Below are 26,376 nucleotides of genomic sequence, written 5' to 3'. Positions count from 1 at the left end.
TTGTAGTTCTCCTGTAAATGTAGTTTTATACCTGTTTATTTCTGTAACATATTTTTTTCTTCCTCTATTTACCCACTTGTTACCTCATCTTTACCTTATTTTCTGGGTGCCAGTTCTTAATAGCTAGCTTTCAGTTAGTTGGCTTTCTCTCTTTTTACAGTAAATTGTAGAAGAATTAAGTAATATGTACCTATTGTGAAATATTTCCCCCAGTGTAACATCTGGCAAAAGTATAGTTACAGCATCACAACCAGAATATTAATTTTGATACAGTCAAGATACAGAACATTTCCTTTACCACAAAAATCATTCATGTTCTTTTATACTTGCTGTGTTTTGGATAAGTGTCCCTCAAAGGTCTTTATATTAAGGGCTTGGTCGCTTAATATAGTGGCATTATTGGGAGGTGCTGGAGCCTTTAATAGGTAGGATTTACAGTCTTTGAGTCATTGGGAATATGCCTTTGAAGAGGATTATGGACCCCAACCCTTCTTCCTCATTCTTTTTGCTTCCTTACCATGAGGGGAGCAGTTTTACTCTTTATACTCCTGCCATGTTGTGCCTCTTATAGGCTTAAAGCACTGGGGCCCAACTGATCATGTACTGATACCTTCAAAACTATGAGCAGAAGTAAAACTTTTCTATCTATAAGTTGATTATCTCAGGTTTTTGTTAGAGTATCAGAAAGCTAACTAATAGAATAGCTATACCCACTGCCCTCCTTCCCCTATTCTCTAACCCCTGGCAATCATTAATCTATTCAACTCTTCCTATAGTTTTGTCATTTCAGGAATGTTATATAAACAAAGCCTATAGTAAGTAATCATTGGGATTGGCTTTTTTCCTTCAGCATAATTCCCCATCAGTTCATTCAGATTGTTTTGTATATTAGTCTTGTTCATTTTTGGTACAGATGTACTATAGTTTGTTTAATCAGTCATCTGTTGAAGGACATCTGGATGATTTATAGTTTTTTGTTAATACACATAAAGTTGCTATAAACATTCATGTAAAAGTTTTTGTTTTTGTCTTCATTTCTTTGGTACCCAGGAGTACAAATGCTGTATTATATGGTAATTGCATATTTAATTTTTTAAAAAAAATATTTTTTAGGTATACATGGATGCAGTATCTTTATTTTGTTTATTTACTTTTATGTGGTGCTGAAGATTGAAGCTAGTGCCTCACATGTGGGAGGCAAGCACTTTACTGCTGAGCCACACCCAAGCCCACCTGCATATTTAATTTTATGAGAAACTTCTAAATTATCTTTCAGAGTACCTGTGCCATTTTACTTTTTTAACATGTGATTCAGATTCAGCATATCTTTGTCAACATTTAATATCTTTTATTTTAGCCATTCAGAAATGTTTATGTTGTGATATCTCAATATGGTTTTAATTTGCATTTTCTTACTATCTTTTGTATGCTTGTGCTATCTGTACATCTTTTTCAGTGATTGTATCATTTATTTGCTCTTTTTCTAATTAAAATTATTTTTGTGTGTGGTTGAGTTTTTCCTTTTATGAGTATTGCTTTGGGTGAAAGTCTTTGTTTAGCTCTAAATCTTGAAGATTTTCCCTCATCGTTTTCTAAAATTTTCATAGTTTTACATTTAAGACTGTGATCCTCCCCTCCCACCAACTGGGGATTGAAATATCAGGGCCTTGCCTCATATAGTCAAGCACTCTGCCACTGAGCTACATTCTATCTGTCCTTGCCCTCTTTTTAAAATTTTATTTTTGATACAGGAGTTCACTAAATTATCCAGGCTGGCATCTCATATGCAGTCTTCCTGCCTCAGTCTCTGAAGTAGCTGGAATTTATAGGCATAAGCCACAAGCTTGGCTTATGATCCATTTTGAGTTAGTGTTTGTATAAGACCCAAGATTATGTCCGGGTATTTTACTTTTTATCTTTTGTCCTGTTGCTTAATTGCTTTAGCAACCAGTGTTCCTCCATTGAATTACTTGTGCACTTTTGTCAAAATTTAGTTAGGTGTATTTATGTGTGGTTTTACTTCTGGGTTCTCTGTTCTATTGATCTGCACATTCATCCTTTTTGCCTATACAACATAATCTTGATTATTGTAGCTACTTAAGAAGTTTTGAAATTTGGGATCCCAATTCTCACTTTAATTTTCCTTTTAAAAATTATTTTAGCTATTCTATATATTTTGCCTTTCCATTTAATTTATAGAATATTAATAGAATTAATATTATATAATATAGTATATTATCTGTTTATACAGAATTTTTGCAGGGATTTTGTTAAGAAGTTCATTAAACTGTGTAAGGGGTGTGTGTTTAGTCTTCCAATCTATAAACACTTTTATTTAGCTCTTTTTAGCTCTTCTTTAATGTCTTCGTTATCATTCTATATTTCCAACATACAAAGTTTCATTAATTTACCTTTTAAAAAAATTTTTGAGTGATTTAAATAGTTTTTAATTTTGATGTTTATTGTTAGTACATAGAACTTCATTTGATTTTTGCAGATTGCTCTTGTGTCCTGTGACCTTGCTGAAATCACACATTAAATTATTGGGTTAAGCTAGGCATGGTGTTCACACCTGTAATCCCAGTAAATCCCTATAATCCCAGTAACTCTGTAGTTTGAGGCAGAAGGATTGAAAGGTTGATGTCAGCCTCTGCAATTTAGCAATATCCTGTCTAAAAATAAAAACAACAAAAAAAGATGGGGGTGTAATTCAGTTGTAGAGTGTCCTGGGTTAAATCTCTAATACCATAATAAAAACAGGTGAACAGATAGGTTAGCCAGGCATGATGGCATATGCTTTTAGTTCCAGCTACTCTGAAGGTTAAGGCAGGAGGATCTCTTGTGCTAAGGAGGTTGAGGCCAAATTTGGCAACTTAGTGAGACCTGACTCCAAAGAAATTTAAAAAATTTGTTTAAGGTTTTTGTAGTTAGCCTTATTTGGACCATCCCAGTGGGAATTTAAAGGTTGGATAGCCCATCCCAGTTGGCTGCCTATGGTTGGCTGAGTTTAAGTTTCATTTTTTTTTTTTTTAATTCTTGTTAGATTTCTTTTTACTTGCATAGTTTCCCAGGGCTTTAGAGCTACCTCTGTCTTAATTGCCTCCATTTAATAATTTTGAACAGTATTAGGAGTTGGATGTGGGTTTCTAAAAATTTGATTTCTTAGACGCTTCTGTGTTGTCAGTCATATCGTCTGCAAATAAGCATAGTTTTATTTCTTCCTTTCTGATCTAGGTGCCCTTTATTTCCTTTACTTGCCTTACTGAACCAACTAAAACTTCAGAAATCTCTTTTGAGTAAGAGTGATGGGAGTGGACATTTTTACCTTTTTTTCTGATATTAGGAGGAAAAAGTATTTGATCTCTTCACTATATTAAGTATGATATTTGCTGTTCCTTTTTTTGAACATGCCATTTATCAAATCAAGGAAGTTCTCTTATTTATTTTATTTTATTTTATCTTAGTTTTAGGTGGACCACAATATCTTAATTTTTATGTGGTGCTGAGAATTGAACCCAGTGCCTCATGCATGCTAGGCGAGCGCGCTACCACTTGAGCCACATCCCCAGCCCCATATTTTTCTGAGAGCTTTTATCATGAATGGGTGTTGAATTTTGTCAGTATTTTGGTACCAGTTAATGTGCTCATATGATTTTTTTCTATATTATCTTGTTAATGTTGTAAATTTACTTATCTATTTTAAAATATTAAACCTGAAGAAAACAACTTGGTCATGGAATGTCAAATCTCTCTACATACTGCTGAATTCCCTTTGCTAATATTTTATCAAGGATTTTTGAATCTAGATTCCTGAAGGATATTGATTGGCGGTTTTCTTATTTATACTGTCTTTATTTACTTTTGACATCTGGGTAATACTAACCTTCAAGATGAACTAGAAAGTGTCTTCTTCATTTTTTAGAAGAGACTATGTAGAATTTGTGATAATTCTTTAAATATTTGGTAGCATTCTTTGGTAAAACTATCTGGACCTGGGAATTTCTTTGGGGGAGGAGTTTTAAAATTATGAATTTAATTTTCTTAACAGTTATAGAACTATTTCAATAATCTAATTCATATTGGATGTGTAACGGTAATTTGTGTTTTTGAGGAATTTGTCATTTTCTTAAGTTGTCAAATTTGTGTAGAGTTGTTTGTAGTATTCTTTTATTATGCATCCTTATTATCCTGGGGTCCATAGTGATATCACATATTTGATTTTTAGGTAGTTATTTGCTTTTTTAATTTCTTGATAAGTTTGTCAATTTATTGATCTTTTTAAAGAACCAGTTTGTTTCATTGGTTTTTGAATTTTTTGTTTTGATTTTATTGATTTCTGCTCTTAATCATTTTCTTCCTTTTGTTTGCTTTAAATTTATTTTTCTCATGTTTTTCTAGGTTCTTGAGGTATAAGCAGGTGAGATTACTGATTTGAGGATGTTCTTCTATGTGTTTGCCTTTAGTGCCATAAAATTCCCTCCTAGCTCCATTTTAGCTGTGTCCTATAAATGTCTCTAGATTGTATTTTTGTTTTCATTAATTTCTGTTTAATATTTGACTTGCCTGAAGAATTCCTTTTTGACCCATGAATTATTTTAGAAGTTTGTTGTTTACTTCCAAGTGATTATTTTTGTGTATTAGTTATCTTTGTATATTAGTCTGTTTTTTTTTTTTTTTTTTTTTTTTGTTGTTGTTGTTGTTGCTAAAACAAATACCTGAGGCTTGGTACTTTTATATAAAGAGATTGGTTTAGCTTATCGTTTAGGAAGCTAAAATTTCGAGATTGATAGTCCTGTCAGTTTGTACTCTGGTCCTGTTGACTATGTCACCTTGTGGCAAATGACACCATAACAGGTGTCTGCAAGAGGGAGAGACCACATAGCAAGACATGAAGCCAGAGGGATTCAGGGGCCAGTCTCACTCCTTTTATAACAACCCATCTTTGCTTGAGCTAATCACATTCCAGTGAGAATTACATTAGTATCTTTCAAGGGCAGTACCACTAATGATCTAATCACCCACCATAAGGCCCTGCGTCTTAAAGGTTTCATCACCCCAACACTGTCATATTAGGGACTAAGTCGCCAGCCCATGAATCCTGGGGATAGTAGGGTCCAACCCGTAGCACTTTGTAATACTTATTTCTAGTTTGATTCCATTGTGCTTGGAGAACACACTGTGTGATTTCAATTCATTTAAATTTTGTGGGGTTTTATTTTATGGCCCAAGCTATGATTTCTCTTGGTATTTATTTGGTGGACACTTGATAAAGTGCTATTTTGGGGTAGAGGATTCTATAAACATTAAATAGATCCTTTGGTTGAATATATTGAGGTCTTTGATATCTGCTGATTTTGTCTGGTAGTCAAAAAGGAGGTTGGATTTTTTCATTACAGCCTCTGAAAAGTTGGAAGTCTAGGTTTCCTACGTGGACTTTGCTGGTGTGGGTGGGGCCACATTTTCTCTGTTTTGTTTGTCTGGAGTCAGAGTAATTATTGTCTAAAAGATTTCTGTCTTGCCAGGATCTCTTTTTTGGGCCATTATTTGGAGTGCACAGGTTGCTATTATTTTGTATATGCCAATTTATGTGTCTATTTTACTGACCTTCATCTCAAGTCGGGTAAAAATATAACCTAGGGAGTTTACAACTGTGTCACAATTTCACTTCCCAGAAGTGAAAGTCCTCTGTTGTGTGTGTGTGTGTGTGTGTATGTGTGTTTTATGAAGTAGGAAAGTTCTTCCCAAATAGATAACCAGTTGTCCTAGTATCAGTTAGTGAATAACTTAATTTTCTTGGTGAAATGCCACCTATCATATATAAAATTCTCATGTTTGCATGTACAGAGTAGAAATTTCTTAACTGACTTGCCTGATTAACTCTATCCATTTCTATTGTGAAGCATAATAACTTGATAACATTGGCATATTTTGATTCTCCCCAATTAAATTGAATCTGTTCACCAGGATTCAAATGTAAAGTTTCTTCAAAGGTGCTTCTTGTCAAAACTTTATGTATGATATAAACAAAAAAAAAATTGTGCTAAAATTAGAGAATTGTTTTTGTGAAAACTAGATTGATTGATTTGAAACAACTTACCAGAGGAAATCACTGTAAAAAGTTACTTGCTTTGAATTTGGTTTAGGAGAGACATTTAAATATTTGGAGGGATTATACACTGAAGTCTTTTTCTATATTCAGATTATACATCACCTGCTTTGAAGTGTACTCTACTTTTAAGAAGCCTAAATAAGAACTCAAAACTTGTATATTAGAGAAGAGGGCTTCTAAAGCCACCTGTGTGTGTATTTTGTAGACCTCAATGAATATTCTGTTGGTCTGTTTGTTTCTGTACTAGTATCATCTTATTTTAAGTTACTTCATTTTTAAAAATATTTTATTTTAAAAAATTTATTCTGATTTATTATACATGATGGAAGAATGCAATTCATTTCATATTACACAGCACAGTTTTTCAAGACACTGATTTGTACACAGAATATTTTTACGCCATTCATGTCTTATACTTAGGGTAATGATGTCTAACTCATTCCACCATCATTCTTACCCCTTTGTCCCCTCCTTTCCCCTCCCTCCCCTTTGCCCTATCTAAGTTCCTCAGATCCTCCCATGCTTCCCCCCTCCCCCACCCAGTTGCCATTATGCTTCTGCATTCTCATATCAAAGACAACATTTGGCTTTTGGTTTTTTGGGACTTCCATTTTTCTTTTTAAAGCACATTTTGATATCTGATTGGGTAACTGTCTTTACTGAGGATAACAGAAAATCCAATTAAAGTTATCTTGGTAAAGAAATTTATTAGCTCAAGTAACTGGAGGTTCAGGGGGCAGCTTTCAGTGCTTATTTTAGCAACTCTGGCTCTACTTCCCAGTAGGTCTCCTGTGATAAGTTCAGGAAGTGATTCTAATATTCAGGTGGGGCTTGAATTAGTCTATAGAGTCACTTTTATAAGTAGAATCAACCTCCCAACTTGCATGACTAAGCTAATGACAGAAGAGGTGCTAGTAGAAGGGTATTTTGAAAAAGAGACATTGTGAAATGCTGGGTACATAATCTGTAATGTTGGCATTCCAATTCTTATTTTTTCCAGAACATTTGTTGCCAGTTTTACATGTTTACTTTTCTTGATAAATTTTCGTATCAGTTTGTCAGTTTTCAAAATAGATTCTTTTGGGACTTAGAATTGAATTTCATTAAGCCAATGGATTAAATGGGTGGTGATGGGACACAGAGTTGCTGCCAGGTATTTAAAAAAAAAAAAAAAAAATCCCTGCTTCTAGCTTTTCATTTTCTCAGATAGCCTATTGCTTATTGTTGTAACTTCTTTCCTTAGTGTACCAGTAATTGAAAATTACTTGGTTGAAAATCTTCTGTTTGAAATTACTTCAAAATCAAGTTGCAGTAATACAAATAATTTTTTTCTGATTTCTCTGCTCATCATAGTTTCTTTTTATTTGTTTATTTAGTTGTAGAGATAATACTTTTTTTTTTTTTAATTTTTATGTGGTGCTGGGGTTCGAACTCAGCCTCACATATGCTAGGTAAGCACTCTACCATTGAGCGATAACTCTAGCCCTCATCATTGTTTCTTGAATATCAAATCATTTTTTTTTCTTTTTTTGCATTAGTTTTTTACATGCTTAAGAGTAAACAATGTGTGACTCATTTTGAGACTTTGCTTGCCATTTTAATTCTGGATTAAAATGCATTTTTCTAAGGATATTAAAAAAAAAAGAAACTTGCTTCAAAGGTTGTTGAAAAGAGATTACTGGTCAATATCCAAATAAAAAGCTGAATTTATTTGCTTGCTAGGCAATTGGTAGCTGTTTATGTAAGATCTCTCAGGCTGGGGATGCAGGTTGGTGGTAGATTGCTTGCCTAGCATGTGTAGACCCTAGGTTCAATCTAAGCACTACCGCTCCCCCCCCCCCCCCCCCCGCGCCCCCTCAAATAAATCTCTGAAGAAAGCAAAGATCTGATCTGGTTTCAGGAGAGTGAAATTGGCTTGTAATTATTTTTCTTTGTTCTTAAATAGTTTATATAAATTGGAAAGATTTGTTCCTAGAACTTGCCTATAAAATCACCTAGCATTTGCATTGTGGGAAGATTGCTTAATGACTGATTTAGTAGTATTCTTTTTATTTTTCTATAAATTTGTGTTTCACTTGATTTCAGATTTGAATTGCTTATAGTAGTGCTGGATCTTTTGAATGTTTTCAGCATCTATAATTGTGATTCCTTTTTTATTCCTGGTATTTGGGTGTACTTTTTTTAATTGATCAGTTTTGCGTCAGAAATGTTTTCAAATTTTAGTTTTGATAAAGAACTACATTTTCAATTTATTGGGACTTTCTAGTGTATCTTTATTGTCTGTTTCATTAAATTCTGCAATTCTGCTCTTATTTTTATTATTTCCTTCCTATTTTTCTTTAGACCTTATTTTTCCAACTGCTTAGGATAAGTGCTCAGTTCATTAATTAAAATTTTTAGCTCCTTCTTTCTTTTTTGGTGGTGAGGATTGAACCTAAGGCCTCAAGCATACTAAATGTAGGCTCTTACATTGAACTACACTCTACCTTCCTCAGCTCTATGTTTAGCTCTTCTTCTTTTACTATTTTAAAATCTCCCTCTACATAGTCCTTTTGCTGCATCAACAAAGTAGGACTATAGTCTTCATTATCATTTACTTTCTAAGTACTTTCCAAACTCTATATGATTCCCTCTTAAATTCATGTGTTTTTAGACGTTTCCAAACATGTTTCTTAAAAAGCTGTCTTTTGTTTGTTTGTTTTTTATGGTTGCCAGAGAATATGGATGAAGGGGATACCATTTACATGAGAGTTTTTGAGACTTTTTTTTTTTTTTGAGGTACCAGGGATTGAATTCAGGGGCACCCGACCAATGAGCCACATCCCCAGCCCTATTTTGTATTTTATTTAAAGTCAGGGTCTCATTGAGTTGCTTAGTATCTCTCATTTGCTGAGGCTAGTTTTGAACTCGCAATTCTGCTCCCTCAGCCTCCCGAGCTGCTGGGATTATAGGCGTGTGCCACTGTGCCTGGTGAAACATGCTTTATGGCCTGGCATTTGATCTATTTTTGTGGTATGTTCCATATCTGTTCTTCTGTTTAGAAGTATATGTCTATTAGATCAAACTTACTATTGTGATATCAGTTCCTTAATGTTTTTGTCTCTTAGATTGTTTCATTACTGAGGTAAATGTTAAAAATTACCCTCTGTAATTATAGATTTGTCAGTTTCTCCTTATGGTTCTTTCAGTGTATTTATTTTGGTTTTATGCCTTCAAACTATGTGGAAAGAAAAACACTGCTCAGGTTTCTGCTATTTGGTATATAAAAGTTTTGATCTTATTTATATGAATAGAACTTTTTGTCATTTGGTGAACTTCATTGCTAGTAATGGTTTTTGCCTTAATTTAATATCACTGTTAATATAATAACACAAGTTTTTTAAAATTATTATTTACCTGTTGTATTTTTTCTGTAGTTTTACTTTGAGCCTTTCAATATCCTTGATTTCAGTAATCTTGATGTCTTTTTTGAAAAAGCATGTAGACTACCACTATTTGAATTTCATATAAAAATGTTTTCTGTTTACAGTGCTAAAGCTGCTAAAAGATGGCAGAAGAAGTAGTAGTAGTAGCCAAATTTGATTATGTGGCTCAGCAAGAACAAGAGTTGGACATCAAGAAGAATGAGAGATTATGGCTTCTGGATGATTCTAAATCCTGGTGGAGAGTTCGAAATTCCATGAATAAAACAGGTTTTGTGCCTTCTAATTATGTGGAAAGAAAAAACAGTGCTCGGAAAGCATCTATTGTAAAAAACCTGAAGGATACTTTAGGTAAGTTGCTTTTGTATTGAAAGAAAAACAAATTCCTTTTAAATGGATTCTGGAACTTGGTTCACTGTACAAAATTGACACGAGTAGGAAAAATTGACTTGAAAAGGCCAGGACTGGAATTTCAGTTAATCATTAGGTAAGTTTGGTTTTATAGCAGGTGTTCAAGTTAGGAGACTTGTGACAGTCATAAGAGTTAGTAGTTTCTATAAATCCAGGTCCAAGTTCAAAGGTCAAGTGGTACTAAAGAGCAGAATTAACTCTGACCTTATAGCTCCTTGATTCAGAGTATCCTGTTGGAGTTTAGACTTAGAGGCAAATTCTGCCTCTAATTGAGGCAGGGAAAAGTAAGTACAACACAGTATAGCCTTCTTGGAAATCAAGGCAATTTATTTTAAATGGCACTTTACTAAATTTTAATATCTAATGACTTGACATTTTGAATTTCACTTTAAAAGACAAACCATTTTATTTTAAAACATTTGTGGATCATTACTGTACATTAGCATCTAAAGGCTAATGTCCTTCCTATTTTGATTTCCTTTTTACCCCCTCTATTCTTCCTCTAAGTTTGTTGATTTTACTGGCTTTACGTGAGGCTCAGAGGCAGCAGTAGCTACTTCACGCTGGACTTGGCTAAGCTGATAGGAAGGAAATATGTACGGTTGAAGACTGGCTTTTTTTTTTTTTTTTTAATGTTCTTAATTAAATTCTTCTTAGCTGACAGGAAGGAATTGGGAGGGATAGAAATTAATTTTGTTATTTAGGCAGATATGCTGTTGCTTAACTGTTCTAGAAGAAAAGAAAAATTCCTCCTTGTAAAAAATAGTTTGGGATCATTGTAGCATGATTGACAAATATGCAGTATTATTATTTTTAAATATTTATTTTTAGTTAGATGGACACAGTATCTTTATTTTATTTTTATGTGGTACTGAGGATTGAACCCAGTGCCTCACGCATGGTAGGCAAGTGCTCTATCTCTGAGCCACAACCCCAGTCCCCAAATATGTAAAATTATTTTGACTCACTGCTTTATATTAGTTTTTATTTTTTATTCAACAGTATTGTTATTCTAGGTCTTTTAACTATCAGCAATATAAGACAAATGTTTAATGTTTTTAACTATTGTACAGCAAAAGCTAAAATACAGTACAATTGAAAGTAAGAATTCCGTTAAGTATTTATAATGTCAGTCTCTGAACCAAAGACTTATCTCTATTTTAAGAAATTGTTGTTAACTTTATTATAATATTATAGTTATTGCTACCTGTATTCCAAGGTGTTCAGAAACATGGCTTTACATTAGTGATCTGTAGTTAGCCTGTATAAGGATATGAATCTTGTTTTGCATCTGTCTGCCTTCTCCTTTTTCTCAAGAGTTTCTGCACCCCTTTTGGCTTTTTTTTTTTTTGGTGGGGTGGGTACTAGGGATGATCAAACCCCATGACCTCATGCATGCTAGACAAGTGCCCTACCACTTAGCTAACCCTCAGCCCTGCACCCCTTTTTGGTAACTTAAGTGTCCCACATAATTAATTCGTTTCACAGTGATTATACTAGTATAGATACTAGTCTAACTAGTTAGTTAAAATGTTTGGGAGTTAAGGAAAAGGAGGAAACAAAAGGATGAACGTGTGAATATATTTTTAATTATTAAAAAATATATATGTGTTATAATGTTTCTTCTTCCAAAATAATTGTAAATAATAAGCTCACATTTTTGGCCATGATGATTTACTTGCTTTATAGCTTCTTTTCTACTTTGGGGTTGGGGGAGGGTTTTGGAAAGAGAGAAGCCTCAGAAAAACTTTCTATTGCTTGGGTGTCAGCCAGGTCACATGGATTGGGTGTGGGAAGTTTCAGTGTTGCAGAACAGACCAGGAAGCTGACTGAGAATTATCCTGAGCTGTGTTAACAAACTTACAAAAGAGAACACAGGATTTTTATTCAGATGGATTGGTTAAACGCCTTTAAAGATTTTTTCAGTAAGTTATTCTTTTTTTTTTTTTTTAATCTGTAGTTTTGTTGTTTTTGATTTAGATTTTTCAGTTTTGTGAATTTAAGGGAGACTATGGAAAGAACTTGGGTTTATATAAGTTAGTACTTAGTGTTGTTTATGTAATGTAAGCTAAATGATGGTAATAAATCAAGAATTAGTTTTGACTTGCTAAATAAAATAATTTTAAAATGTTTTGGTCTGAAAATTTAACAAATAGGAAAAGGACATCCAATGTTTTGGATTTGATACAGTTAATTCTAATTCAGTAATTTTCAACTTAGCCACAGACATTTGAAGTGAAATAAATCAATTGTAAACATACTAAAAACATTAGAAAAAGCGATTGAGTGAACAAATTCCTGTATCCTCAACCTTTGAATTAATTAACATGATAGTGTTTTGCTACTTCTAGATTTTGTAGAAACTGTGTAAAGTAACATTTAGTAAAAGCATTAGTAAAATACTAGTACTAACTTAAAAAGTCTAGTCTGTATGTCTGCTGATAATCTTTTTATGATCCTAAGGAGTGAACTTATTTGATCTCCTTGACTATTTGCTTGGTATTTCTAAAAAATGAACAGAGGAGTTGTTGTAGAAGTCTCTTATGCACAAGGAATCTAAGGAAACAAAGGGTAACCTGACGAGAGATTCCGGGGAAAAGGGCAAAACGAAGAGGAGTAAGCACTTTGTTGAAAAAGAATGTTATAATTTTAATATGAGCATTCATTTATTTCTTTGGTTAGCTTTGGTGGCTAGGACATGAGGTATTTTTGTGGAATGTCTCATAACTTCTGTTTACTTTTTGGAGAATTATTACATTTTTTTAGATCTGTACATTTCCAGGTTTGGGACTAGTTTTCTTTTCAGAGGACTTATTTATGAAAACATTTATGCACGTCTACCCAAAGCAGGCAAAAATCACAGAGTGAAATACTAACATTAACTCTTACACAGCTTATTTTCTGATAGGGAGGTAGATGATAGTTGTTATTTATTACCAATACAATGGATTCTATATGTAGGTGTGGTCATAAGTAATGTTGACCATAAACCAATCAGAAATGGTATAAAAATTATTGTGATACAGTGATTTAGTATTTATCATCTCATTAATAAAATGATAAAATTATTCTCTTGTCTGAGTCTTAGGAAGTTAATTGTTACTCTTAAATGTATTTATAGTCCCAGGGCCAGGATCTAATATTTGTAGCCAAAATATTCCTTTCCTCAATCCCTGTGGCACCTTAAAATTTCTGCTTATTTTGCCAGCTTTTCAGAGTAGAGATAGGTTATCCATTCACCTATTCCCTGAACGGACTTAAATAAGTAAAGGAAACAGGATATGTGCTCTCTTTGGGTGGTAACCAGAATACTCGTTAAAACAAAAATTGAACATTGTTTTAGATAAAACAAATAATAATAAACAATAGTTTATTTCATTTAGAGAATAAGTAAAAATACAAGAAAGGCTGTAATGGAAAGAGTATCACATACTTGTATTTAGAATTCCTTAGTTCTGTCCCCAGATAAACTACTGACTAGCCTAGGGTATGTAACTAAATTTTTCTGATTTCCTGTTCTTTGTAAATAGAGTTAGGCAAGACTAGATGATCCTGGAAAGTCCCTTCTAACTCTAAAAGTCTTACAGTTTTGGTAAACAATTTAAGTGGTCTTATGTGTATCATAGGAATCAGGGGAAATCCATGAGGGTGAAATTGGTCCTAAAGAAGTAGCAAAATAAGAACATATAATAGTTTACTGAGGAATTTGAAAAAGCATAAGTGATACTTTCTGTGGACCCATTCTGTTGAACATTTACTCAGAGACTTAGATGTAGAAAAAAATGACATGCTTCAAGCAAGAAAGACCTGATGCTGGAACAGTAAGTATTACAAGATTGGTGAGGCCCTAGCCTGGTAGCAGTTTACATGAGTAAAGACTTAGTAAGAGCTGTTGTGGTAATGTTAAGTGCTAAAATTTCATCATAGTCCATGATACAGATACTCAGGTGAAGGGATGCAATGGTTCCCTTTTATGTGTGCTAGCTAATTAAAGCATGATGTAGTTTATCCACTTGGATAGATACACTTTAACAATGCTATTGAGAAACTGTGATACTACCAAATACTGGCATCCAGTATATCAAGGATTTAGAAACCAGGTACATGGGGAAGAGTTATTGGTACAAAGATTTGCCTCAGAATAGGAATGGTTATTACATAAGGTGAAGCATTCACAGTGCTTATCCAGGTTCTTACAAACTTTTGAGGAACTTATAATGCATTGTTATAGTTAAGAAACATTGCTATAGAAATAGAGAAGTAAGACTAGTAGGTAGTAGGAAAAGATTGGAGGCTATACTAATACTATTTTTTTCAAAAGCAAAGCTAACAATAACCAGGCTGTATATTCAGAAATTTATATCATCAATGTAATAGTGTTAAATGGTGGTGACAAGGTCATCAGGGCATAGTTGCCATGAATGGTATTAATGACCTTATCAAAGAGGCCCAATGGACCTTGTTTGCTCCTTCTGCCATTTAAAGGAAGGTACCATCCATGAGGAACAGGCTCTCACTAGATATAGTTTTGTCAGTGCCTTGAATTTGGACTTTTGGCTTCTAGAACTGTGAGAAGTAAATCTCACTTGTTTATAAGTTACCCAATTTATGGTATATTTTTGTTACAATAGCCTGAACAAACAAGACAGGGAACGATTTAGAAAAGAGAATATATTGATTGAAGGAAGACCTGTTGTGAAAAGATCTAATTGTTGCTGATTATAACATAATTGAGAAGCTGAGAGATGCTAACACATTTTGTTTATACAGCTTTGTGAAATACTTTGATGATGAGAGATTGGAAGTTCCATCATTTTCTAGCAATGGAAACAAAGACTGATACACAGACCCTTCTCAAAAATTGCTTACCAGTATGCTTGCATTTGTTCAGTTATTCACATGATAAACATTTAAAGAACATTTAATATGGGTCAGACACAGAGAATAGAGGATAGAAAGGTAATTAAATGTTTGACCTCAAGGAAGCAAATAATGGTATAAAGGGGATCTTCCAGTTAAAATACAAAGAATAGTAATGGCACATAGGAATAATATGTGAACTGTTTTGCAGGGGGAGAGAGAAATCTTCAGTGAGTAGGTAATCTAGACTACTTCTTGAAGAATGAGGTTGGGCAGTGTTTTAGGCAGAAAAACATAAATTACAAGCTCCAGACCCTTCAAAGAACATGAGTTTTAAGTAACCCTGAGGAGGTTGACAGCTTCCTGTGGCACATTAGTTGTAGTGTCTTTGTCAGGGAGAAATGGGTCTGAGGTTGAAGACATCACAAAGGGTTTTGTGCTGTATAGAAAACAAATATTCTAAGCTTATGTTCTTCTTTGAAATATTTCTGGCCTCTAAGAGTAAAATAGGCTCTTCCTGATGTTTTCTCACTTAACATTTTAGTTATTGGATTTGTCCAAAAATTCTTCATTCCTTTCTTGATCATATATAATTCATCTTAGACATTATCTCTTTCAGAATCAAAAATCATTTCTACACTAGTCTTCATTTTCAGAAAAATATTTTTGTATTTGTATACCCATATTCCATTTAACAAACATGTAGTATGAGTGTCTGCTGTGTGCAGACACTGATGGTATAAGAAACGCAAAAGATCAACCAGGCATACAACACTCTTCCTGGAAAGCTTATGTTCTAGTAGATGGACTTAATAGACCAATGTCTCTAATGCAGGTGCCTCAGAAATACAGGGTGCTAGGATATTTGAAAAAAAAGGAGAGCTTAACATGTCATTGGAAGTAGGCATGGAAAATGAAGGATATTGAGAAACATGGAGCAAGAATATTAATAATAAAGTTATTATTTGATATGATGCTTTTAAATGACTATGAGTTGGTTTTTGAGAGACTGGAGTTTTAATGTAGTTTTAGGAAAGAAACTAGCAAACAGGGTAAACTAAGTCATGAAGAATGGAAACATTTTAGGGAATTTAAAGCCAGCCCACTTTCATTAAGATTTAGTGAAGAGCATTATTAGAAATATGCTTTTATTTAACATTTGCTGTATTTACTATACAGTTATTGTGTATTATTTTATTCAACTCTCAACACACTCTTATGTGGTAAGTGGCATTTTCTATATTTCTAAGCTCAGAAAAAGTGGAATGACATGCTCAAGATCCCATAATTAATTAAGTAGTAGAGCTGGAATTAAAACTCAAAGGCTGATTCAACATTTATGCTTTTTGAAAATAGTTTGTACCATAGAACTGGAAAGGAAGGTTGAGAACACTCTACAGAGAGGGCAGTAGACTCTAGGCAGAGTATTTCTCTTATTTACTTACTTAGAGTGTGGGGATAGAACCCGGGCCTCACACATGCTAGGCAAGCACTCTGCCACTGAACTACATCTGTAGCCCTACTGTTGACTTTTGAGCAGTGGTATTAGTGTGATTGTGACTGTATTTATAGAATGATTAGACTGGTTGATGTGGATGAATGATGGGTTGAATTAGGGAGAGATTAGGAAGGAAATTGCTGTCATTTAAAGAGTATTGAAGGTCTTGTACTACATAATAGGCCTGAACTAGAATGACAGTAATGGAAACAGTGTTGATAGTAAGGAGATATGATAAGAAAACTCTTAAGGATTTGCTTTAAGACACCTAAAAAATTTTGGTAGGGGTGGGCAATGGGGATATAACTTAGTATTAGAGTACAAGGGTTAAAAAGAGAAGAGGTAAAATTCATGTAACATAAAATTAACCATTTTAAAATATGCAATTCATTGATATCGAGGACAAACATCAACATCCTTTCATTTCTAATTCCAAAACAACATTGAAGAAGGAAACCCTGTACCTGTTAAACGGTCACTCTCCACTTCCCTTCTCTCTTTTAGCCCCTGGGAACCACTAATCTGCCTTCTGTCTCTCTGAATTTACCTGTTCCAGATATTTCATACAAATGGAACCATACAATATATGATCTTGTGCCTTTCACTTAACATAATACTTTCAACGTTAATCCATGTGTCAGTACTTCATTCCTTTTATTGCTGAATAATATTCCATTTTATGGATCGATGTCACATTTTGTTTTTCTACTTATCTGTTGGACAGTATAATATTGTTAAAGTTCTTCAATATCACTGAATTGTATTCTTTAAAAATTCAAGTTCTCGTGTTTTGGTTATTATGATTAATGATGCTGTGAATATTCATATATAAGTATTTGTTTGCATATCTATTTTCAGTTCTTTGATGTTATATTCCTGGGGAAGGAATTGCTGGAATATATGGTAATTGTTTAACTTTTTGAGGAACTGTGAAATTGTCTCCTGTATCATCATTTTACATGCTACCCAGCACTGTGAGAGGGTTCCAGTCTCTCTATATCGTTTCCAACACTTCTGTTTCTTATCTGTTTGTTTATAGCCATCCTAGTGGGTATGAAGTTATTGCATGGTTTTGATTTGCATTTCTCTAATGGTTGATGCTGTTCAGCAACTTTTTTATGCTTGTTGACTATTTGTATATTTTCTTTGGAAAAATATTTATTTGTGTATCCTTTTCTAATTGTTTTTATCTTTGGCTTCTAAGAGGTCTTTTTATGCTCTAGACTGTTAATCAGAATTATAATATACAACCTATTTTTGTAGGTTGTGTTTTTTGAAATACTAGGGATTGAACTCAGGTGCACTCTATCAGTGGCCTGCCCACCCAGACCTTTTATTTTTTGAGTCAGGGTCTTGCTAAGTTGCTAAGACTGGCATCAAACTTGCCATCCTCCTGCCTCAGCCTTCTGAGTAACTGGGATTAAAGGCGTGCCCCACAACATCTGGCTTCATTTTCTTGAAAGTATCCTTGTGCATAAATGTTTTTAATTTTCAATGAAGAAAATAATTTTTCTTTCTTTTGAGAGGGAGGGTTCCTTGTGCTTTTGGTGTCAATAACTTAAGAATCCATTGCTAAATCCAAAATCATAAAGATGTACTCATGTATATTCTTCTAAGAGTTTTATAGTTTTAGCTCTAAAAAAATTGGGTCATTGGTCCATTTTGAGTTTATTTTTATATATGATGTGGAGTCCAGTGTCTTTTAAGTATGGATTTTCCCCAGTACTATTCATTGAAAAGATGATTTTTTCTCCTTATCAAATGGTCTTAGTGCCCTTGACAAAAACTACTAGCTGATGAGTCCATAGCTGATGAGTTTCAGGAATTTCAAAATTCAGTTTTGTTCATCTGTCTGCCTTTATCTTAACACAACACTATTTTGATTATTTTGGCTTTGTAGTAAGTTGAGCACAAAACTGATGAGTCTTCCACCTTTTCCATTTTCAAGATTGTTTTGGCTACTTAAAGTCCCTTGCCAAATCTGAAATTTAGCATCAGGATGTCTATTTATTTAGTTTTCTTTGATTTCTTTCAGCAGTATTTTATAATTGTGTAAATTTATACTTCTTAGGCTAAATTTATTTCTATATTATTTTATTCTTCTAAATACATGAAATTTTCTTAATATTTTGGGGGCTCATGACAATAGACAGCTGGCTCCATTCCTCAGGGCTCAAGGTGGGACTGAACATCATGGTACAAGAGTGTGGTGAAGGGAAGTGGTTCCATCAGAAAGCAGAGAGAGATCTTCACTTGCCAGATACAACTGTGCACCCAAAGCTACACCCCCAGTGCCCCCACCTCCTCTAAGCCACACCCCCAGTGCTCCACCTCCCCCTAGCCACGCCTCACCTTCCTTCAGTCATCAAGTGATTAATTAAATGATTGGGTTAAGGCTGTCATAACTCAATTATTTCTTCTCTGAACTTTCTTACATTGTCTCACACGTGAGCTTTTGGGGGACACCTCACATCCAAACCATAACATCTAGTATTTACAAGAGCTTTAAAAAATCCCTTATTATTCTATGTATATTTTTTCCCATCATCTTCCTTTTCAGGCTTTCTGTGATCTGTCCCTTGTTTCAATTGTTGATCCTTGCCGCAGGCTGCTGAATCAATGCAATGATTTAGTTAAAAGCCACCCAGAAAGACACCCTAACCCTGGGAATGCTCCAGTAAGGCAAACCCAAGGCAAACCATTGTGCCAGTTCTTCCGGGAACTGCCAGACAAGTTGAAACCCACAATCACAATTGTTTAAAAATTTGTGTCACTCCCTCAGGCATTGGGAGTGCAGGTTGGTGCCCTTACAGCCTTATACTGACTTGGAGTGTGGGGAATGGTAGGCAGCACACAGCATTAGCTTTCTTAACTAATCCTTGCCTTAGTTTTTATACATTTTTTTAATAAGTTTCAGGGTTTTGTTTTGCAAAAGTTAATTCTGACAGTATTTAGTGGGAGCCCTGGACTTCCCTACTGTGATAATTACTTCTGATGTAGAAATTTTTAAGAATGATGAAACTGTTAACCAAAAGTCAGAAAACTAGAGGAGAGAAAATTGATTTATGAGTATAAAAGAGATTATTTTTATGTGGACATAGTACTGGGTTTGAGATACTAATATAACCTGTAGCTATCTAATGACAATTGGAATTCTGGTGCTTGAATTCCAGAAAGAGCTTAGAGCTGCAAATAGATCTAAGCATCTTCTACATAGAAGTTAAAATGAAAGTGTATAATTTCCTTGAAATAGAGGGGAGGCCAGGCATGTCATTTTGGAAAACACTTTTAACCCAGGAACAATCATTCACCTACTTATTCAGCAAACATTCACTTTGTTCCTACTACTAATGTGGGTACTACCAAGCATTGGAGATACAAAGGAATAAGATTTAGTTTTCTGTCCTTGAGAATTTCACTTTCATATAAAGGAAAACACACAAGTACATCATAATAGCAAGGTTTAGAGGAGCCCACACAGGCTATACAAGAATATTTAGGGGTAGGGTTGTAGCTCAGTGGTAGAGCATTTGACTAGCACGTGTGAGGCACTGGGTTTGATCCTCAGCACCACATAAAAATAAATTTAAAAAATAAAGGTTAAGAAAAAAAGAATGCTTTTTCCTTTAAAAATAAAAAAAGAATATGTAAGTAGTCAGGAGAGAGAACAGGATACTCAGGAAAGTTCAGAGAAAGAAAACATACTGGAGAGAGAGGTCTATGATCTTGGTTGCTGCATGAAGATATTGAGAAGACTGGGGACTCTAAAAGATTCAGATTTGGCAGTAAGGTGGTGGCACAATTTTCATGTTTTAATTGGGCAATTTTGATAGCATTGGCAGATATAAAGAATCAGATTCTCAAGAGTTTGTGAGCAGAAGTGACTTTATTTTGGAGTAGAAGATTCTAATATGTTTGTAGACTTAACAAAATTGAATGAGAGGGAAGCAAGGATGCCAAAGAGTTTCAAAAGAGGAATGATTGTATTTTGAACTCAAAAGGATCAAAGTTTAGGGACTTGGCTGAAGAAAATGAGTGAGGGTAATGAGAAAGTTTTGAGACAGTAGGAAGGAATTTTAGAAGTTTAAATATCTGCTAGTTTTGGGCTGGGGATATGGCTCAAGCGGTAGCGCACTCGCCTGGCATGCGTGCCGCCCTCATTCGATCCTCAGCACCACATACAAACAAAGATGTTGTGTCCGCCGAAAACTAAAAAAAAAATAAGTAAATAAATAAATTCTCTCTCTCTCTCTCAAAATAAATAAATAAATATCTGCTAGTTTTGAGCATTTAATAAGGTCCCTGGAATTATGTCTGTAACCAAAATTCCCTGCCCTTGTGGAGGTTACATGCGAATGGGTGGAGGGAGACAAAACAGTAAATAATACATCATTTTAAAATAAATATGAGATCGAGTTTGCTGGTTCTGGGAACTAAAAAAGCAAATGAGAAGATTACCCACCCAGACATCACTACAATTTTATATTGCATATTAAGTTCTAATTTAAGTTTTTCTTTTGTGTCTATACAGCTAATTATAAAATCCAGGTTAATGAGATTAGTATGAGTTTGGTGGAGCCTTTTTTATGCTTAGATTATAGCTATGAGAAAAAGTAATGTATATTAACATTTAAGAGGAAGTCTATTAATGTATGACAACTTTATAATTATGTGGTTACTTCCAGGTCTTTGACAGGAACCAAGATGAAAAGGTAAACAGTCACATAGCTGAGATTAAATCTGTGATTAGGAAAGGAGAATTAATTAATTAATTAATTAATTAATTTCATGACATTAGCGGAGTGCATTACATTCATAATTATCCATTCACAGCACTATTTTTTGTAACTCCATATATAAAGTATGTTCACACCAAATTATGTCATTATACATGAGCTCTTTTTTTTGCATTACAATTTTATTTATTTATTTATTTATATTAGCTACACATGACAGTACAATGATCTTGACAATTCATCCATTTGAATCAAATGGAGTATAATTTCTCATTTTTCTGATTGTACAGGTTGCAGAATCACATTGGTCATACAGTCACCTATATACATACAGCAATAATAATGTCTATTTTATTCTGCCGCTCTTCCTATCCCCCCTTCCCCTCCCTATCCCTCCCATTACTTCTCTCTACCCAATCTAATGTGACACACTTTTTTTTCTCCTCACAACATCATACATGTATTCTGTATAACGATGAGGGTCTCCTTCCATCTTCCGTGCAATTCCCCTTCTCCCTCCTTTTCCCTCCCACCTCTCTTCCCTATTTAGTGGTGATCTTCTTCTCATGCTCTTTCTCCCTATCCCATTTTGAGTCACCCCCCTTATATCAGAGAAGATATTCAGCATTTGTTTTTTAGGGATTGGCTAACTTCATCTAGCATAATCTGCTCTAATGCCATCCATTTCCCTGCAAATGCCATGATCTTGTTGTTTTTTTAGTGCTGAGTAATATTCCATTGTGTATAAATGCCACATTTTTTTTTTTTTTTATCCATTCATCTATTGAAGGGCATCTAGGTTGGTTCCACAGTCTAGCTATTGTGAATTGTGCTGCTATAAACATTGATGTGGCTGTGTTCCTGTAGTATGCTCTTTTTAGGTCTTTGGGTATATCCGAGAAGGGGAATAGCTGGGTCAAATGGTGGTTCCATTCCCAGCTTTCCCAGGAATCTCCATACTGCTTTCCAAATTGGCTGCACCAATTTGCAGTCCCACCAGCAGGGTATGAGTGTACCTTTTTCCTCCTGCATCCTCACCAGCACTTATTGTTGTTTGACTTCATAATGGCTGCCATTCTTATTGGAATGAGATGGTATCTTAGAGTAGTTTTAATTTGCATTTCTCTGATTGCTAGAGTTGGTGAGCATTTTTTCATGTATTTGTTGATTGATTGTATATCCTCTTCTGAGAAGTGTCTGTTCAGGTCCTTGGCCCATTTGTTGATTGGGTTTTTTGTTTTTTAACTTTTTCAGTTCTTTGTTTACTGTAGAGATTAAAGCTCTATCTGATGTTTGAGGGGTAAAGATTTGTTCCCAGGATGGAGGCTCCCTGTTCACCTCACATATTATTTCTCTTGCTGAGAAAAAACTTTTTAGTTTGAATTCATCCCATTTGTTGATTCTTGGTTTTAACTCTTATACTATAGGTGTCTTATTAAGGAATTTGGGGCCTGCCCCCACGTGATGAAGATTAGGGCCAACCATCTTCTGTTAGACGCAGAGTCTCTGGTTTGATTCCCAGCTCCTTGATCCATTTTGAGTTGATTTTTGGGCATGGTGAGAGAAAGGGATTCAATCATTTTATTGCATATGGATTTCCAGTTCTCCCAGCACCGTTTATTGAATATGCTATCCTTTCTCCAGTGCATAATTTTAGCACCTTTGTCTAATATAAGGTAGTTGTAATTTTGTGGATTTGTCTCTGTGTCCTCTATTCCATACCATTGGTCTACCAGCCTGTTTTGGTGCCAGGAAAGGAGAATTTTTATCTCATTTCCAAAAAGATGTTTATGCTACACAGACATTTGTTATCTACATGTAAAGGCTTAAAACTAAAAAACAAAACAAACTACATAGAATTGAGGATTATTTTTATATAATGAATAAATTGGTGTTTTTGGTAGTCACTTATATTCTTATTACCTTCTCTTCTTTTAAACAGGCATTGGAAAAGTGAAAAGAAAACCTAGTGTTCCAGATTCTGCATCTCCTGCTGATGATAGCTTTGTTGACCCAGGGGAACGTCTCTATGACCTCAGTATGCCTGCCTATGTGAAATTTAACTACATGGCTGAGAGAGAGGATGAATTATCATTGATAAAAGGGACGAAGGTGATCGTCATGGAGAAATGCAGTGATGGGTGGTGGCGGGGTAGCTACAATGGACAAATTGGATGGTTCCCTTCAAACTATGTAACTGAAGAAGGTGACAGTCCCTTGGGTGACCATGTGGGTTCTCTGTCAGAGAAATTAGCAGCAGTTGTCAATAACTTAAATAGTGGGCAAGTGTTGCATGTGGTACAGGCTCTTTACCCATTCAGCTCATCCAATGATGAAGAACTTAATTTTGAGAAAGGTGATGTAATGGATGTTATTGAAAAACCAGAAAATGACCCAGAATGGTGGAAATGCAGGAAGATCAATGGAATGGTTGGTCTGGTACCAAAAAACTATGTTACCATTATGCAGAATAATCCATTAACCTCAGGTTTGGAGCCATCACCTCCACAGTGTGATTACATTAGGCCTTCACTCACTGGAAAGTTTGCTGGCAATCCTTGGTATTATGGCAAAGTCACCAGGCATCAAGCAGAAATGGCATTAAATGAAAGAGGGCATGAAGGGGATTTCCTCATTCGTGATAGTGAATCTTCGGTAAGTTGATTTTCAAAGGTAAATGGAAACAGAGCTGTGGGTATTAAAATAAATAAATAAAGAGAATTTGTATGCTGGGACCTAAGCATAAATGTTCTGAAGGTAAAGTTGCTGTTTTTTCTAACTATATGTATCTTGAATAAAACATAGCTGTAGCAGTGATATTATACTGAATTTATTTGTCCTTGTCCAGTTGTGTTGATTTGGTGTTCCTGGAATGTGTTCTGTTGCATTAAACAGAAAAAGGAAGAAAATTAAACATTGACATCTTCATTTAAAGTAGAATAATGCAGTAGATAAAACCAGGAAAATATTTCTTAAATTGCTATCAGATGCAATATATTAGAAAATAATCACTGTAGTCTTTAAAACATAGAAATTCCCTAAATTTAAAAAATTGATATTTAAGTTTCTTCATATTGGTTGTTTGAAAATCAAAATACACTTTTATTTTATACTTTATAAATCTATTTTAGTGCTGGATGAGGTGGTACACACCTATAATCTCAATGGCTTGGGAGAGACTGAGGCAGGAGGATCAAAAGTTTGAGGCCAGCCTGAGCAACTTAGGAAGGCAGGCCTTGTTTCAAAGTTAAAAGATTGATAGAGCAGTTTCTTACCATGTGTGAGGTTCTGGGTTCAATTTCTAGTACAGTAAAACAAAAGCAAAAAAAAATTCTATTTTAACACTGTTAGAAATACATTTCCAATAAAAAGTAAATTATATTACAGTACTAGTAAAATGAAAAAACTATAAAACCATAAAAATTGAGGAAGAATATAGTTATTTGGTCTCTTTTGGGTATTGTCTTACATATTAAAATTTGATGACACTAATTTTCCTTAAAAATTACCTCTCTTTTCCTTTGGTAATTGATAGCACTACTCTTCCACTTAGCAAGTCATGATTAGTATTGACTTTGGTGAGCATAATTTATACAAAAAATGAAGGTATATTTATACAAAAGGTTGAAAGAGAAAAGAAAATTATTTGAACTTCCTTAGGGAAAGTTCCGGGAGATGGGGCTTGTACCTAACCCTTCAGAAGATTAGGTGGTTGATAGTAAGAGTAGTGGCCAGATGTCTGGTCTGGCCCACTGTTTGAAACTTTGGGAATAAAAAGAGGTTTCCAATGTTGATATAGATTTTTCAGAAGATTGTTTGGTTGGTTGGTGTTTGCTTTTGTTTTTAAACCTAACAACAAAACCCCACTAATTAAAAAAGAATGAACTTGAGTATAGAATACTATGTATTTCCTTGTGGGTAGAGCTAGATATAAGGCAAAATATACCATTATTTTGAGCAATATAATTTTTAAGGTTGAGGTCTTGAATAGGTATATTTTGTATAAGAATCCAGACTTCAAAATTTTCTTTTAAGATGATGAGACCTGCCAACATTGAATATTATTCTACAGGACAACAATCACAGATGACAAGTGTCTGCTTTAGATTGGCCTGTACACTGTCATTCTCTCTGTCCATCTACTTTTGACACCTGTTTACATTACTTTTTTGGCCCTTGTAGGCTTTTGAGTTTGTGACCTTCCATTAGACTTTAGACTGATTCTCACTCACTTTGTTTCTTTTATTTTTGAGACTTCAGAGTATTACCTCTTCGTCACCTACTATTAGCTACAAATCGAAAAGAGATGGGGTGGATGTATGAGATTTTTCTCCTGTATTCAGTAGACTGCCTGGAGAGAAGACAGTTATTGTGCCTCAGATATTAAACTAAAAGATTTACTGTAGTTGTTATGCTGTGGACACCAAGATGTTCAGAAACTCTTGATTGCATGGTTTTGAGTCCTCTTTTGTTAACTAAATGGGTGATATTGGGCAAGTTGGCTTTTCTGCCTCATTTTTCTCATCTGTAAAAAGAGTTTGTTTTAAGAAGTAAAAGAAATAATGTAAAATTTTGCATAATGCCTTGTACTTATTAAGCACTTGGAGTTTAGCAGTTTATTAGTTTAATATGAAAATGCAAATATATGGCTTTCAAAATGTTGACTATTATTTTTTTTTTTCTCTCTTTTAGCCAAATGATTTCTCAGTATCACTAAAAGCACAGGGGAAAAACAAGCATTTTAAAGTCCAACTAAAAGAGACTGTCTACTGCATTGGGCAGCGTAAATTCAGCACCATGGAAGAACTTGTAGAACATTACAAAAAGGCACCAATTTTTACAAGTGAACAAGGAGAAAAATTATATCTTGTCAAGCATTTATCATGATATTGCTGATCAAAATGACTGCTCTACAGCTTTAATTCATCATGTAATTGAAGACTGAGGAAGTGTCAGTCCAATCATGCTTGATTGGAAATTGCTGTTTCTAACTCTCGGAATTGACTATAATACATAAGTATTTTTATTATAACTCAGCCCATACATTATATACTACGTATGCAATGCATCTGCATAGAACAGTTCTTATCCTTGGTCTTCTATTTTACTTTTTCCTTCTTTGCTGTTTTTCTCTTTGCTTCTAATATTAAGGTTTTATATTTTGGAGGAAAAAAAGGAGTAATACAGATCAGAAGTCTTTATATGGAAGAATTTCTTTATTCCTATTACTGATTTCCTTGTAAAGGCACCCCATTAATTCTGCCATGGTTTCTCTTCATATAAAATTATATCTATATATGGCATATGCTCAAATAAATTTCTTGGAGAGTGTTAATCTTT

General features: G+C 34.3%; 1 protein-coding gene across 6 annotated transcripts in view; it reads left to right on the top strand.

Moving 5' to 3' along the window:
- The window catches only part of Nck1 (NCK adaptor protein 1), an 83,933-nt gene extending 57,562 nt beyond the window's left edge, over positions 1–26,371 (top strand). For 5 of the 6 annotated variants that reach the window (XM_046431389.2, XM_058574912.1, XM_058574911.1 and 2 more), the window contains 3 exons: positions 9,639–9,882; positions 22,979–23,691; positions 25,729–26,371. In XM_046431389.2, coding sequence (XP_046287345.1) covers positions 9,657–9,882; positions 22,979–23,691; positions 25,729–25,923 — 1,134 coding nt within the window. In that variant the 5' untranslated portion in view covers positions 9,639–9,656 and the 3' untranslated portion in view covers positions 25,924–26,371. Of the gene's footprint in view, positions 1–9,638; positions 9,883–11,673; positions 11,868–22,978; positions 23,692–25,728 lie in introns of those variants that run through there. The other variant, XM_046431392.2, reaches the window with a different exon arrangement.
- The last annotated feature ends 5 nt before the right edge of the window (positions 26,372–26,376 follow it).

The sequence above is a fragment of the Marmota monax genome, unplaced genomic scaffold, assembly GCF_021218885.2.
Source record: "Marmota monax isolate L192 unplaced genomic scaffold, Marmota_monax_Labrador192_F-V1.1 WCK01_AAM20220418_F8-fsc00022, whole genome shotgun sequence".
NCBI classification, from domain to species: Eukaryota; Metazoa; Chordata; class Mammalia; order Rodentia; family Sciuridae; genus Marmota; species Marmota monax.
Note: the sequence above shows the minus strand (reverse complement) of the source record. Positions and strands in the feature narration are given on the sequence as shown.